Source organism: Eucyclogobius newberryi, unplaced genomic scaffold (genome assembly GCF_026437365.1).
Source record: "Eucyclogobius newberryi isolate DKJ021-1_F unplaced genomic scaffold, fEucNew1.0.hap1 SCAF_10, whole genome shotgun sequence".
Lineage (NCBI taxonomy): Eukaryota > Metazoa > Chordata > Actinopteri > Gobiiformes > Gobiidae > Eucyclogobius > Eucyclogobius newberryi.
The window spans coordinates 26,074,834-26,091,064 of NW_027315724.1; the positions used below are offsets into that span (position 1 = coordinate 26,074,834).

General features: G+C 40.8%; 1 protein-coding gene across 2 annotated transcripts; it reads left to right on the forward strand.

The window, feature by feature from the left end:
• Window positions 1-295: 295 nt before the first annotated feature.
• Window positions 296-11,724, forward strand: hnf1ba (HNF1 homeobox Ba). Of its 2 annotated transcripts, XM_072464398.1 has the most exons (10): window positions 296-924; window positions 2,301-2,500; window positions 2,946-3,201; window positions 3,504-3,724; window positions 6,868-7,016; window positions 7,701-7,827; window positions 7,920-8,102; window positions 9,215-9,333; window positions 9,583-9,627; window positions 11,529-11,724. In XM_072464398.1, the coding sequence occupies exons 1-10, from the start codon at window positions 554-556 to the stop codon at window positions 11,547-11,549; spliced, it is 1,692 nt and encodes a 563-aa protein (XP_072320499.1). In that variant the 5' UTR covers window positions 296-553; the 3' UTR covers window positions 11,550-11,724. The 2 variants fall into 2 exon arrangements, with proteins under 2 accessions (XP_072320499.1, XP_072320501.1); XM_072464400.1 differs by lacking the exon at window positions 9,583-9,627.
• The last annotated feature ends 4,507 nt before the right edge of the window (window positions 11,725-16,231 follow it).

A 16,231-nucleotide genomic window follows, 5' to 3' on the forward strand; every position in this document is an offset into this window, starting at 1 on the left:
TAATGGATGGCTGTTTAGGCCTAAATCAAGATTGTCACAAAAAGCTGACAACAGAGTCTAAAGTTATAAACCTTGCGTTTATAACATGTGAAATAAAATCTACAAAAGAATATAAAAGTCCCCTTAAGTTCTCCTTAGACCTGCTGATCAAATGCTCACATTGTGAATGTGGATCTCGCCTTTCTTAAAAGCCTTTATGGCATTTTTAACAGGGTACAAAGTTCATGAAAGTTTTGCTGATAAGAAGAGCCAATAAAGTTGCAGTGGAGCAGTGTAAACACGTCTACCTCGGCTCATTGTGCGCATTTACATAGGCCCATCAGCCGGCCCACTCATTACCATGTTTTATATCCCCTGAACCAGAAAGCATCATGGCAAAGTAGCTCCATCCTCCTCTCAAAAGGGAAGTCGGACTTAGAGCAGGTGCCAGCAGCGGAGGACCACAGCTCTGGCCTGAAACACAAACCTATTCGATTCTTATGACTTGTCTTTAACCAGTTCAGCCTGGTCCCTTTACTCCCCTCGCCCTCAGCATTCCTCTGTGCGGTTTTTAATGTTTTCTAAGATGGTCTCTAAGCTGACATCCCTGCAGCAGGAGCTCCTGACCGCGCTGCTGGACTCGGGACTTACCAAAGACGTGCTGATCCAGGCGCTGGACGACATGGACCCGGGCCCCGCGAGCTTCGGGGTCAAACTGGAGAACATGCCCCTGTCCCCGCAGAGCGGCAAGATGAACGGCAGCGACTCGGACTCCAAACCCGTCTTTCACCAGCTCACGAACGGCCACAGCAAGGGCAAACTGTCCGGGGACGAGGGCTCCGAGGACGGGGACGACTACGACACTCCGCCGATCCTAAAGGAGCTGCAGTCACTGAACACGGAGGAGGCCATCGAGCAGCGGGCCGAGGTGGAGCGCATGTTGGCGTGAGTAACCGACACGAACTGCTCCGAAACACCAGACAGACGCATATACTTCGCTCGTAAATGAGTTGAATTAAACGGAAAAATTGCAAGTGGCTTTTTTAAAAGAAGGACGTCAAAAATTAAGGAACGCAACTCGTTTACGATTTTAAAATAACCCGCCTCACTTTGTCGTTAGTTACTAATTATCTATATTGATTCTTTTTGTCCTTTATTAAGAAAATTACAAAAGGAAAGTGTTGGCTAAACTTTATAAAAAGTTCAGTGAACAAGCAAAAGGGAATAAAAATAATACCCTAATATTATAGAATGGACACAGGCCTATACAATTAAAGAAATGCAAATACTCTAGAGAAAAGCTCAATAATAATAATAATAATAATAATAATAATAATAATAATAATAATACTAACAATACTACTACTACTACTACTACTACTACTACTACTACTACTACTACTACTACTAATAATAATAATAATAATGTAATTGTTGGCAACCGTAAATATTTAAAAACTCACCCACGTGTACTGTTGTTATTATTAATTTTATTCTAGAAATCATCAACTGAAAGATACACAGTGGCGTGTGATTAGAATGAATGGAGATCTAGTTATTCATTGTCAAAAGTTATAACTAGCATGTCCCACTTAACCCACGGACTTAGTCGTAGGCCTCCACATTGTCCAAAACAAACAGAAGTGTGTAAATTTGCTCTAATTACTGATGTCAGTGTCTGCAAATCTCGGCCTGTTCGCGGTGAGTCTTGGCTTCATTACACAAAATACTAGTTTACTTGTTGAAAAACAAATAGATCCGTTGCATTCACAAGAGCACTTTTTAAAAGGTGTTATAGAATTAATTATTTGTCATTGGCTACTACTTGTAATGCTTTATGTTGCTTGTTAACTGTTTTAAAGTTATAGAATATAACAAAGAAAATATATATTGTTTTGAGCACTATTTTGCATGGAAATTTCATAAGAACACACAGGCAATAGCTTTTCATTTATTTGTCCATTTTCAAGACTGAAGTTTTGGATCTATTTTATATTTTTTCCAAGATGTTCACTTAAATGTGCTATTGAAAGGCTTTATAGGCTATACTTTTCCTTCGCAGAAAGGAGGTGTGTTTTTACTTGACTAACCTTTGGAACTGTTTAGCACTGGTAAAAAATTTTAGTGGCGGCGTTAACAGAAACATAAAGTTTGTTTCAAATGTCAAGGCCTTATATTTATATATAAAATATATGTTATATATGTCAATATATTATAAAATAAATATGACTTTATTACACTCAATCCAACTTTATAAAAGCCATTTGGGAAACTTGTGTGTTAAAACTTGGCCCGTGTTTTTATGTTTTTCCGCCCCATAGCGAGGACCCATGGCGCGCTGCCCGCATGATCAAAGGTTACATGCAGCAACACAACATTCCCCAGCGAGAAGTGGTGGACATTACGGGTCTGAACCAGTCTCACCTCTCACAGCACCTCAACAAAGGCACGCCCATGAAAACGCAGAAGCGTGCAGCCCTCTACACCTGGTATGTCAGGAAACAACGGGAAATTCTCAGACGTAAGTTAATATTTGAGTTTCTCACACCTCAGCCATGGCCTCTAATGTATTGACCAAAGCACAACTCTTGATTTAGCATTTACATCTATGGGGAAGTTAGATTGGTGGTTGGTTCTGCAACAGCAGCAAATTTATGGTTGCTTGCCATGTTTCTCCATAATAGAGACTGTAGTGGCCCCCCATAGTCTTAAAACAACCACACACAAAATTACACATTGTTGCTCATTGTATTGTCCTAAAATGTTACTGTACTGTTAAAAAAACACTGTTTAATAATAGGTATTTATACTCTACTAATTGTATGAGAAAAATGCGGATACAAAAACTTGTGGCACCGTATCTCAACGAAATGTCTGGGGAACAGTGTGCTTGTTATGATATATGTTCATAATTCTATAAAAGGCTTGTGTTAATTTTTTTTTTTTTTAATGCATTTATCTTTTAGAATTCAACCAGGCCCCTGGTGCTGGTGGGAACATCTCAGACAAAGGCAACCAGGACCCAATATATTTTTTCCCAGAATTCAACCCTGGCCAGATGGGTCAGTCTGGTGATGATGTAAGTGAACCATCCTCCAAGAAAATGAGACGCAATCGTTTCAAGTGGGGTCCAGCATCTCAGCAAATCCTGTACCAGGCTTACGAGAGGCAGAAGAACCCCAGCAAGGAGGAACGAGAATCTCTGGTGGAGGAATGCAACAGGTACTATATTTACACTTCCTTGTTTATTGAAAATCAGAAGGGATGGGACAAGATATCGTGGCACAAGAGATAGCAAGATAAAATTGCACACGTGGAAAATTATCTCGAGACATTTTTTCCCACCGAATTGGACAAAAAAAGGGTTAAGAGCAGATAAGACTGCAATGACCACTAAAATATGAAATAAAACTGAGAGGCCAACGTCTTGTTTCATTCTCATGGATTCAATATTGTGTCTCATCTCTTCCCTAAAAAGCAAGAACCTTTAGTATTGATTATATAACTTTATTTTAATTTTGCAGAGCTGAGTGTCTTCAGCGAGGCGTATCACCTTCCAAAGCTCAAGGCTTGGGATCCAACCTGGTCACTGAAGTCCGAGTTTACAACTGGTTCGCAAACCGACGAAAAGAAGAAGCGTTTAGACAGAAATTGGCCATGGACGCCTACAGCACGCCAACCCACGGCATCAGTTCACTGCTCTCCCATGGGTCACCTCATCAACCGACCAGCGCTTCCCCTCCCAGTAAGATGACAGATTGTTATGGAGTTACAGAGTTTGCATTAGAAATGACCAAAGACATATTTAGAAAGGCTAAAAAAATACAATTATTATTTTAGCTACAGCTTAAAGAAATAGTTGATATTTTATTGTGGGATAAAGGAAGAGACCTCCTGGTGATGAGATCAGAGAAGCAGAGAAAGAGAGGACAAGTGATCAATGAGCATGACTGAGTGAGCTGAGCAAATGCCATTGTTATTCTGATCTTTGAAAACACACTGAAAACAATCCACATTGTACCTGCAATCTCCACTCCAAAGTCAGCATGAAGGGGCATGACACAAAGGGCAGCCTCGTGTGACAGGCCGAGGTCAGTGGAGGGTCAAAGAGCCATATTCACATTCTCTTCACTTAACACCATCATTTCTACATTTCCTTCATGAACTTAGTGCTAATGATGCTGTTCAGACAATAGCTCATAACCTAATGTTTGTGTTTCCCTTAATTAGTACTGACTGAGTCTACCTGGGTGTATGACATAACAAAAGAGGTGATGGGATTTACAAAGCATTATCCTGTGTCATCATTCACCCTCCATAAATCTGTGATTTGAGGGACTCAATCAGGGTCTATTGTTGTCTCCTCGTGTTCGAACAGGAGAAGGAGAACAAACAGTTTGTCTTGACCTGCTCTTTTACCTGTGGATTAATTGGTCTCAGTTGTAGATTGGCTGTTTGCTCGAAGGCTTTGTTGACCAGAACACCTGACCAGGCTTTGACCTCAGGTTTCAAAGTCAGAGAGGTCATGGATAAGGTGGTAGGAAAGGAGTCCTGGAGAAGCAGGAGGGAAGTCTCTGTGACAGGAGGCTCAACTTCCCAAAATCCTCTGAGGCTGCTTACAAGGTTTCCTGCTGGCAAGCTGCCGACAGCATCAGCTGTTTTTCAGTGTCAGACCTGGGCTGACAATAGCCTCCCGGCAGGGCGTCTCATTGCGTTGCTAGGGCACGGGCTGTATTATGCATGCTTAATGGACAATTAAAATCCTTTGCTACTACATCTCCAAGGCCTTTGATAAGGCACTGCTCTGACTTCTCCTCTCTATACTCTGCCTCAGCAGGACGCCCCATTGTCTGTGGTGTATTAGAAGACTGCAGTGACTGTAGCCTAGGTTCATTTATCTCTACTGGGCAATGAGGGGCTGTTTAAAAGCTCCCTCTCCTCCCTCACCTTTACAGGCCTAGACTAGTGCTGGGCCTGGTAGCAGACTTGGAGCAGCAGGAGCTGTCCGCTGGGGTATTGGGCAGACAGGACTGATGACCTCTCTTTTGGACATACAGACAACCACTATCCCTGTTCTTAAACAGTCGCCACACCTTTAGTGATATGACAGAGGTCATTGCTAGGTCAGCATGCAGGAACTCCTCTTACTTTGGGAGTTTTTATTGATTTTGTTTCACTTCATCGGTTACTTGGTCACAATTGGATGGACAGTCAAACAGTGTGTCACGGTGTTTTGGTCATATTATTCTCTACTCCGACAACTAGCCACGTAACACGACCGCAATGAACATTTTGTGTGATTTAACTATGACCACTATTTGATTGTGGAGTAATCTTACTTTCAGTAACAGTATGAAATTGGCTCTTTAAAGCATAAAACAGAAATGGTAAAGACATAAAACTAACCTGTGCAATTGCTGTGTAAGCTACTTCTAAAGAACAAAGAACCAAAAGTTGCAAGTCAGAAGTTCCCAATCGGCTACAGTAGCAGGAGGTATGTTCTGTGGGCAGTGGCTTCTTCCAGTCACCTCAGGCTAGTCCCAAACAGAGACTGCCCCACAGAAAGTATGCCTTAGCTCTGCACTTTCCACTGTTCCGCATCTCTCAGGGAACCACAAAGGCAATGGCTACGTCCTGCAAAGACACAGGAGGTCTGTCATATGCAGCAGCACTACAAAGCCCAGTGCCTGGGGTTGGGGATGCATGCTTTGATATTACATGGGACACACAGGGAGCTTGAGCCTCTTAAACCCGTAGATGCGTTTTGCTGCCACTCCTCTCAAGTTCTCGCCATCCTCTTGTCCTCAATGGATATTTCCTGTACAGCCCTCTCAATTTGAAAAATAAATAAATAATAATAATGATAATTACAAGCTGAATTAATTTGTGCGCTGCCTTTTGCATTTTCCTTCTCAAGAAGTGCAGAACTTTGATTCACTAGATTGTATTTGCCTTCGTTGAATAGCATTTCATTCCCCCTTGGACCCTTTAAAAGATCAGCTAGCTTCAAGATAACTGCCTTTTTATGGGTCTTTCTCTATTGTGTGGCAATGGGGGTCATGAGTCCAATTGAGTGCTTTATTGTTCTGTGGCAGTGTTTACAAGGCCCAGTCAAGTGTTGTGAGGTTTCTAGCTAGCTTTGTTGTGGAGAATGAGTCTATAGGTCAACAAAAATACTAAAGGTTCTGGCTACGTTTTTTTTTTTTTAAATGTATTTTTGACGAAAGGGAATACTACAAGTAATCATTTGTAATAACCATACTCATCACAAAATGTCTGTGGCCACTGAATTTCCTTAAAATCAGCTTTTAGTGTATCTATCTTATATCAGTCTAGTCTTGCTGGCTGAGGCTGTCACCTAGGTCAGGGACGAAGGGGCAGAGAAGATGTGAGATCTTTGGGCAAACATTCGGTCACTCAGGGCGGGGCAGTGTCTGTGTGGGATAAGAATGTGTTTGACATCGCTTGTAATTGTGTAATGTTTACTCTGTTGATATCAGAGAGGGCCTGCATCAGCAAACAGGTATTTGATTGTCAATTGTTGAGTGTGGGGCATTTTGTAGACCCCAAAGTGAAAGACAAATGCAAGACATGGATTTACAAAGAGCTGTAATTGCTGTTGACATAATTTGTGATGGAAAGGCAAAAGTGATCAGAGACTTTGGGAGTTTAGCTGCTGGAGTGAATGAGTGTACTTAGTAAATGGCCTTGGCTGAGCTGCGTAGATAGCAGCCGTGGACAGGTCAGTGTGCTTGTTTGCTCTTTCCTCCCTCTTCTGTCTGAGGCAAAGAGCAGGTGAGCCAGTATTTCACTTTTAAGAAATCTCTTGCCTTTAAGTTTACCTCATATCACAATAAACAGGAGACTGACAGTCACTCTCTTCCTCAGTGCGGTACAGCCAGGGTGAGGTCACCTCCTCATCTAGCATCAGTCACCACGGCAGCAACGCCATGGTCACCAGTCAGTCGGTGCTCCAGCAGGTGTCTCCGGGAGGATTGGACCCCAGCCACAGTCTGCTGTCACCTGACGCCAAGATGGTGAGTGAACACACCTGGGCCTCATGGCCTTAGATTAGATAAGGCCAGGCCTACATTTAGCATGAGCGCACAAATTAGGTTCCTGAACCTCCCATGGACAAGAGGCACATTGTGCTGCTGTGTTTGGGAGGTGCAGATGAGGTGGCCATGGCTGGACTGGCTCACAACCTTCATCAGCGGCACCAGTCATGTTCGTGACACAGCCAATAAACCTGACAAAGAAACATTCTCTTCCTATTGATCAAATGTTCTGCAAAGAGAAGCCTCAGTTTGAATGCTGCTTGCGCTGCCAAAGAAATGACTTCAGCTTTTGATTATGCCCAGTGCTTTTTTTCTATTCCCCCTCTCTGCCCTAGTACAATATTTAATCAGTGACAAGGAAACATAGTTCAAGATCCACAGTATGTTCACTTCCCCCAAGTATGTATGTCTCCATATTTCTACTACTGAGCACAGAGACATTAGCCTTTCTTAATTATTCTCTATTCTAAACGCCAAAACAAAGGTTAGGGTTCCATTTACGTTTTATCTCGTTTGTTCCTTTGGTCAGAACGTTCACTACTACTTTGTCAAATACATGTAACCTTGCAGTAGGGACATAGCAGTATAATTGTTTGTTGTTTCAACTGTATAAACTATAATGAACTGAATGGCTTAGTAGTTATGTCTCTTTTTCTGTTTCAGATTTCTGGCTCGGGCGGCGGACTTCCTCCAGTGAGCACATTGACCAACATACACAGTTCCCATCACAGTCACCAGCAGACACAGAACCTTATCATGCCTTTATCAGGAGTCATGGCTATTGCACAGAGTAAGTCCACAGTACAGTACATATGACAAACAAAGTTAATGCGCTCTCACCCCATGGTTTGTGCCTAACTCAGTCATCTCTGGTGTCAACAGGTTTAAATACATCCCAGTCCCAAACAGTGCCAGTGATCAACAGTGTGGCAGGGAGCTTAGCAGCACTTCAGCCTGTCCAGTTCTCTCAGTCGCTCCACAGCCCACACCAACAAAGTCTGATGCATCAGTCGCCAAGCCACATGAGCCAACAGCCTTTTATGGCCACAGTCACACATTCACACAGTAAGTCATTTCTGCAACTACTGAAACAACTACTGAAACAAATATTTTCTATTGTATTGTATTTCTATTGTATTTTGAGTTTTTACGTACATTTTAACCAAATAAAGGTTGAAATATGGTAACTGACAGGTTCTAGATAGAGAATATTTGGGAATAAAGTGTTTTAATAATAACATCTTAAATATGTTTTTTAAATTTAAATTCAATATTGCCATTTGTTATATGTAAAATGTATTTTCTTATGTGTTTTAGAGTCTGTATAGTCCAGATAATTTATACAATTGCCAAAGTATGATAATTGTTGCAGCCCCATGCAATATTTTTATATACATATAAAATGGCAGACATTGAGGACTATCCGTTATTGGGTTGACCGTAATGTTTCATGTTCATACAAATCTGATTCAGAATCAGAATTACTTTCGTTATTTCTTTTTGTTAAAGACGGGCAGAAAAAAGAAAAAAAGTTCTAAAATAATATAAGATCCCAATAGAATAAAATTGAGAACATACAATTCAACTAAACGCCGTGGTAGTGGATGAACAAACAATTTAGATTTTAAGTAATAAATATCCGTACAACCTATTTACGTATTCACATGATCCTCACCAGAGCATTTTAAAGCAGAATTCAGTAGTTTGATGGAATGATTTCCTGTGTCTCTCAGTAACAATCTGTTGCTAAATGAGCTTTTGCATCTGACCGGTACTTTGTGGAGTGGATGGAAGGGAAAGTCCAGAATAGGCATAATTTTGGAAAACATCCTCCTCTCCAACAAGACCGTGAGAGAGTCCAGCTCCTCCCCCACTTGTCCTTTTCGATGATCTTATTGAGTCTGTAGTGTCCTTCACGCGCAGACTGTGACGGCTCTGGCCCTTCTTGTAGACATTGGCCACGTTCTTGCCCCAGTCCAGTTTATTGTCCAGATACACCCCCAAGTACTCCTCCCCCACATGCACACTGACCCCTGGATGGAGATGGGGGTCGCAGCAGCTTTGGTCCTCCTCATGTCCACCATGTCTTTGTCACAACAGTTTGTGTCCCACTTGTAAAGGAAATGACAACAATTGAACAAAACCAAAATTCTTTATTTTCTTGATGTTTTCTACAGTGTACCCACATAAACAAGAACCACCACAATATTCCCACACGTCACGGTTCCCCTCGGCGATGGTTGTCACGGACGCCAACAGCATCAGCACACTCAGCTCCATGTCCTCCAGCAAAACGGTGAGTCTCTTTACATTATCATAATATTTTATAAATTCACTTTCCTCTATGGGGTCTTCTATGGCACAATGTTTATATTACTGCATTCAAATTTAGAAAAATCAACATAATCACTGCATCTTTCTGCCTCAATTAAAAAATAATTTGCGAAATTGTTTGACCGTTTTTAAGTCTAGAGATAAATCACTTCACAAATTGGCCCAGCTAGAAGTGTGTGTATTGATTGTGTGTTGTTTTGTTCAATATTAGGACATACCTGTAAACAAGATGGTCCAACTTGGGGGCCTCTCTTGGGTAAATACATTTTTTTTAGTTCAGCCCACCTGAAATGATTGCACAAAACCGTTAATTAAATGTCATTTCAATGTATTCACATATTGCTTTGTAGTTTCCATTTCTTTCAAACAAATACACAGGAAATACAGATAGTACACTCCTCACACTTCTTATTTCCTCTTGAATAGCGGCCTAATCAGTCAGGTGTTCCCTCAGCCTGAACGGCCCTTGATTGATGTACCTTCCTTTCACTTTCCTCATGACACTTCACTCCACGATCAGGAAATGAGCCTCGCTGTAAATCAAAGTTATCCAACCTTGCGTCTTGCTACTTTAATCCATGCAACAGTGAAGCTGCAGATGAGATTGCCCAGGTCAATGGGGGTTCCTTTTGCAATTAATTACTGCTCTTCCTCTTTCCAACTTCTCCCTGCTCTCTGTGAGCGCTCTAGCCTGAAATGTTCTCCATGCTGTTTTCACACGCTCAATTTCCCACAGCCAGGCAGAGTACAAACTGAAGGGCTAGTGCACAACATATAGAACTAGCCTCAATACTATGTATCAGCTGTTACAAGGGAAAGATAAAGTATACATATTTTCAGAATCATCATAATCTTGATTTTCATCTATAATTGTCATTGATAGGCTTAGCTATTTTTTTTAAAGTAAATTATAGGAGAAGTGTGTATTCTTGGCTGGCCAGCCACTATCTTGGTTTGTTTTAAATGGAAAATATGTAGATTTAAATTTAGTAAGGATTAATTTGGCAGGAGAAAACATTGCATGCTAATCCTGAATTGTGTCAATCACAACATCAGAAAAAGATTAAACAATCACATGAAAGTTAGCATTATAAATAGTCCAATACAAAAAACTAACATTAGTTAACTAAGAACAATTAAAAGAGCTCGAGACATTAAATAAACAGTTGCAAAGCATTGAATATACCTTCAGTAAATGAAAGAAGGATTCGCCAGGGAAAGGCATTATGCTGGGATAAATTAAATATGTATGTTTCGCTTTTAAAATTAATTCAGTGAATCAATACAAATCGTTTCATTTGAATTAAACCGCCTGTATAACAAATACTGCTGTGGGTGTTTTTGTCTGTTCTCTTTGCCCTCGAACATCACCTCCTGTGTTTGGCGTGTAGTCTCCTAGCTTTTCTTATCAGAGCTTAACTTAAATTGGGAGAACATGTTGGTTTGGCAAAACAGCACGCTTAATAACTCTCACTGTTTACCTGGAGACCTCTATTATACCCCAGTGTGTAATGACTCAGGTTGTACCCGTCCCATAGGTCAGCTTTATCAAGTGAGACTGTTTGTTGGCCGTTGGGTCACACCTGGGTCACGTGCCCCCGCCCCTTGGAGAGGGAGAAAATACATTCCACAAACAAATTTACCAAAAAAAAGACCACTTCAATTGAAACTAGGATTTCCACAGTCAGTAGAAGAAGGATGGGGAATTTATTTGGTCAGGTGTGGCACATGAGAGAGTGCAGGGTTGTATTGACATAGGTTTCATTTGTCAGGTGCTTGCTGGGAGGCCTCATGGTGCATTGGAAAACTGTGTAGATAAGGAAATTCACAATTCTGGATGTTGCAATAATGATATCTGTAAATATCAGTATTGCACAAAACTTAACTTTTCAAAATCATAGTAGCAGTACAGTACAATGTTATATGAATGCTCAGACCAAAATATGAATAAATGAAAAGTCTTTACTAGTCTTTTATCATCTTTTGTTTTTAATCAAACAGAAACATAGATAACACGTATAGAGCGCTTTTCATGACACTCAATTTTGACAGGGCAGTTTTGTTTTAATACATATACTTGTTATATTAGCAAATTCATTCTTCACGTTTCCTAAGTGTTAACCTTTCCCGCCATCTTTGCCTCCCTTTTGCTTTCAGTGTCCACTTCAAGCTTGGTGAGCGCATCCACCTGACTTCCCTGGTGCCCGGCAACTGCAGCACATTTTCCACCCTCGCGCAGCTGTAACCCATGACGACGCGTTATAACCAACAAGCAGCGAACTGAAAGATGAGTCAGTCGACAAACACGGACAGGACTGCTATGTGCAAAGTGAAAATGGTGCAGAGAAGAAGGGGGTAAAAAAACCTCCCCCGACGGCGAGGAAAGGATGGCCTAAAGACTGTCGCACACCAATGATCAACACGGACATCGAAATTTTATATATCTATTTTTTTTTTTGCTTCAACCACAATCTGATAACAGTATTACATTTTTCTTTTCATCATTTTAATTTGTTCTGCTTTTGTGGCAAAGGAACAACAACAGCGAGCACCAAAAATTAAAAATGGACATAAACTGAATTGAACTGAGAATTTGAAGCACATAATGATTTTAAGCAGTAACGAGAAAGAGACTCTAAGAGAAAGACTGCATCTCTTTACTGGATGCCCTTGACGGCTCTGTCACCTCGCACACCTGTGGAAATGTTTGACAATCACAGCCTAGTATGCGTAAGAAATATTGACTGTACTGAAATATGTCTTCCATGTTATTCTTTCACATTTGCTTTTACCTATATCACAGGACTGCGTCGTTTTTAGGTTGTCGAGTGTTTATACTGTGATTGAAAAAGACTTTGACAATCGTATGAACTTTGCAATATTTATACCAACCGCTTGGTCTAACTTGATGAAGTGGGGCTTACACTCACCCGCCCCCTGTTCGGAGCAGATAAAAGCTAAAGCACTCAAAAGCCAGGCAACTGTGTGAAAAGCTACGCCAAAGGATGGTCATATGTCGAATTCACCTCTAGAAGTTGACCTGCAAAGTTTATGAACCGGTTTTTGCCTTGGGGGAGGTCTGACTCATGCCTTAACTGCGTCCCGTACTCTTCCATAGAAACCTCTGGCTAATGTTTGCGCACACATTCAGGTGCATTTTAGAAATAGCTCTCTCCACTCCTCCCCGCTCCCACTCCACCTACAATGAGAAGGGGTACGGCATGGGCCTGTAGGACTACGCCCCCTTGGGTAGAATGACAATATTGACAAGTATTTAAAACAAAAACATTATCCTAATTGTCTGGTAAATGGAATAGGGTTTTCAAAGAATGCCTTGTTATGACAGCGGCTAGTGTAATCATACAGGAATCCACTGTGAAGGAAGAGGAGCACTCATGAACAGTATTGGACATAATTGAGTCTAGGGAGGGGCGATATGTCGGGTCCAACATCGGTCCGAGCTGATATTTGGCACATATATTTTGTCTAAGCTGCCCCAGTTTGTCCTCAGTGTGATTTGTCTTTTTGAACAGAGTAAAAATGGAAAATACAAGAGCAATTAGGCTGAAAATATGGCTGTATGTTTACACGCTCCCGCCACAAATGAAATGTATTCAATATACAGAGAAAGTTTAGTTGTGAACTCGACTAAAACCCAATAACGTTTGAAGGCCTTGCTACAATGATTGGATATCGGCTCAAAATATCCATATCGGACCTTCCCTGACAGAATCACCTCCCATAAATCAAGGGCCCAAACTCCCCTTCATCTGTTCAACATTAGGTCACTCTTTATATTGTACAGTTTGTTTGTAACTGTTAGTGGCACACAGACTGCCATGTAATCACACACTCGGGATTGTGACAGGATGTGATTTTGTTTCTCTTAATGTATTATTTTTGTACAAAATTTAAATCAATCATAAATCGTTATTTATACTTTCTGAGAAAATATTAATATTTCAAGTAAAAGTTTGTTTTCCTAAAATGTTTTGTGGAGTTTCGTTACTTTCGTTATTTTACACACACTGGCACATTTAGTGTTACATACTACATTATATTATTACATTGTCTTCTCATGATTGACTGTGATATGGGACTTATTGCTAAAATTATAAAAAGCTTTCTAATGGTCTCAAAGTCCTGTCATGTCCCAATGATAGTAATTTACTACAAATATCCTGCAGTTTAAGGTAGACAGCCTCACAGTGTGGTTCTTCTGCCTGTGACATGTGGCCCAAGCTGTATTGAATGAATAGGTCCAGTGCGGAATGTAATGACCATTTCATGGATATAATTGTTATAGGTCCATAAAATGACAGCACAGTTATGAGTCTCTCCTGCTCCAGTGCTGTGCTCGGCCTTCTTCTCTGTCCCTGTGCTGACCTGAAGTCCTAAGGAGCCCTGCTGAGAGTGGTCTTGTAGTCCCCTGATGTTGCTTCATTTGGTTTTCAATGAGACCTTTGATTTTCAGACCCAGGGTGCCTCTAAAGATCTGAGCATGTCTCTTTTTCTTTCTTTTTTATAAAGGAAACTGTCAGTTTCATTAGCATATGTTAGAGCTTAAAATACAACTTGAAGCCCTTTCAAAATCACATTTAGGTCAGCTGTGAAACTATTAGTAGCTTCTTAGGAAAACAATTTAAGGCCATTGGCTACTAACAATTTACTGTATCTATTAGTCGTCAACAGAAGTGCAAAGTGTGTGGTTTCATTTAATTGAGAGCTTTGGCTAATGGAAAGTGTTAAAATGTCATGAATGCTTTTGTTGAGTTCCTTGTTTTAATTGAATGAGCATGTAGTGTTACATAGATATCTCAAAGCACTTGATGTTCTGAACACATTGCATTCACGTATTGGTGCTTTGAAATATTAAATAATTACAGGCACAATCACACAAAGCAGCTGATTTATCATGACTTGCAGTATGTAAGCAGAGCTTTCACTAGTAATGTGATATGTCAGTATACTTTCAACTGTCTATCAAACTTATTTCTTAACACGCCACACTTATATGAGCATCTCATTTCCAGTGCATTCCTTATTCAAACGCAATGAATAGAAGTTTAGAAATAAGAATTATTTATTGCTGAATCTACTCATTTTTAAAGACAGTCTGTCTTCACAAGTGTTGGTACAAGTGCTTTTTGAACTGCGTGGTCCAACCATTACGGGCTGTTGCTATTGTCTGACACATACCATAAAACCATTAAACTTTTTAAGTAGCTGTAACATGCCAGTAATAAATCTGTTTAGGCCACTGGTTGATGGTAGCTTCAAGGTATCATGGGCCCTCCTCTTATTGATCACTGCATCTGAATTTTATAGAACACATCCATAGGCAACAGGACATAGCTTGAGAGATGACACAGGGGGGTCAGTAAAGCCAAAGCAGTGAAGGACATGAGAGGTCACCATGAAAAGCGAGACAACACACAGGGAACAGAGAATAAGAACAAAGACACGGAAAGTGGAAGCTGCAGGCTGAATGTGGCAGTGTGTTTTGCAGTAGCAGAATAAAAGATACTACATCAACTCCAGCCGAGGTCCAAAGGGTTAATGGATAAGACTACCCAGCAGGAGCCAAGGGTCAGGAGGCCACGCTGCACCAGGGCTAATTGGTCACTCCGACCAGGAATTACAGCATGTCTCTATGGAGAAATACATACACATGTATGGAGCTGCTGTGACAGGAGTCTTCAATCACCTCCAGGGATCAAGGGGTTTTGTGTTGTGTACTGCCCAGTCATGGAGATCAGTCAGGCCTCCATAGAAACAATCTGCAGCCTTCGACCAGCATCACCACCGCTCCCACCTACAGGGAAACCAAGAAGCTTTAGGTTCTACAAAACTCACCTGCCTTCTCTTTAACAAATGTAATGTATTTATTTCTTCTTCTTCATACATTTTTATTCTTACAATTAAGTTACCACATGTTTTTCAAATGTAGCCATATCATTTGTATTAATAATCATGCTCAACATTAGCCTTTAATTACTATGGTTCAGACAATAACCCTATTTGTAAATGTTTTAGAAAGCATCTACATAATGTCTTGGTTTTGTAATTGTGTCCAAACTGACTTTTTGCTTGCAGGTCTGTAAAGACTCTGACAAACTGATGTTGTCATGCGGATACTGTCAGGCTGATGCTGATGTTAATGATTTGTGGTGAGTAGTGGGATACCCAGAATGGGACACTGGTTAATGTTCAGCTCTCTCCAGACCTCTGGGGGGGCTGCCTACAGCACTGCCACTGAAGACCAGGGGATACGAGTGACTGGTGTCCTCCAGCTAAACCTGGCACACTCAGCAGGAGGCGGCCTCAGCTCAATGCTCAAATGCCTGTGAAAAGGCCCAGTAATAGGTTATATTTTGTAATGGCTGCTGAATTATATCATTTATACTGGCTATTGCATCATTATCAATCACCAAAAGCAAGTTCCTAGCCTGTGAATTGTGTTCTCTGACAATGGCAATAAACCTTTTCTGATTCTGATCTGATTCTGATTACTTTTCTAATGTAAAAGAGCTTCATATTATAGCCAAATAATTGAATATTATTTGCCATAATCATTTGGATGTTAATCTGTTGCCTAACCTGAACTGAAAATGAAATAAATACATTTAACCACTTTGGTTCTTAAATGGCTGGATCTCTCTCTCCTTGTGTCATGTATTTGGACCCTAAATCACTTGTATACAAAAGATCCGGGATACAAGGAAGGATAAAAGAAGATCAGGTGATGGATAGTTATCCTCCACTGTAATTAAGCTGTAAATCCTTCACTGCAGCTCCTAAGACAATGAGCACAGAGCCTTTTACTTGTTGCTCCACCTTGTCATTGGTGTAACAATGAA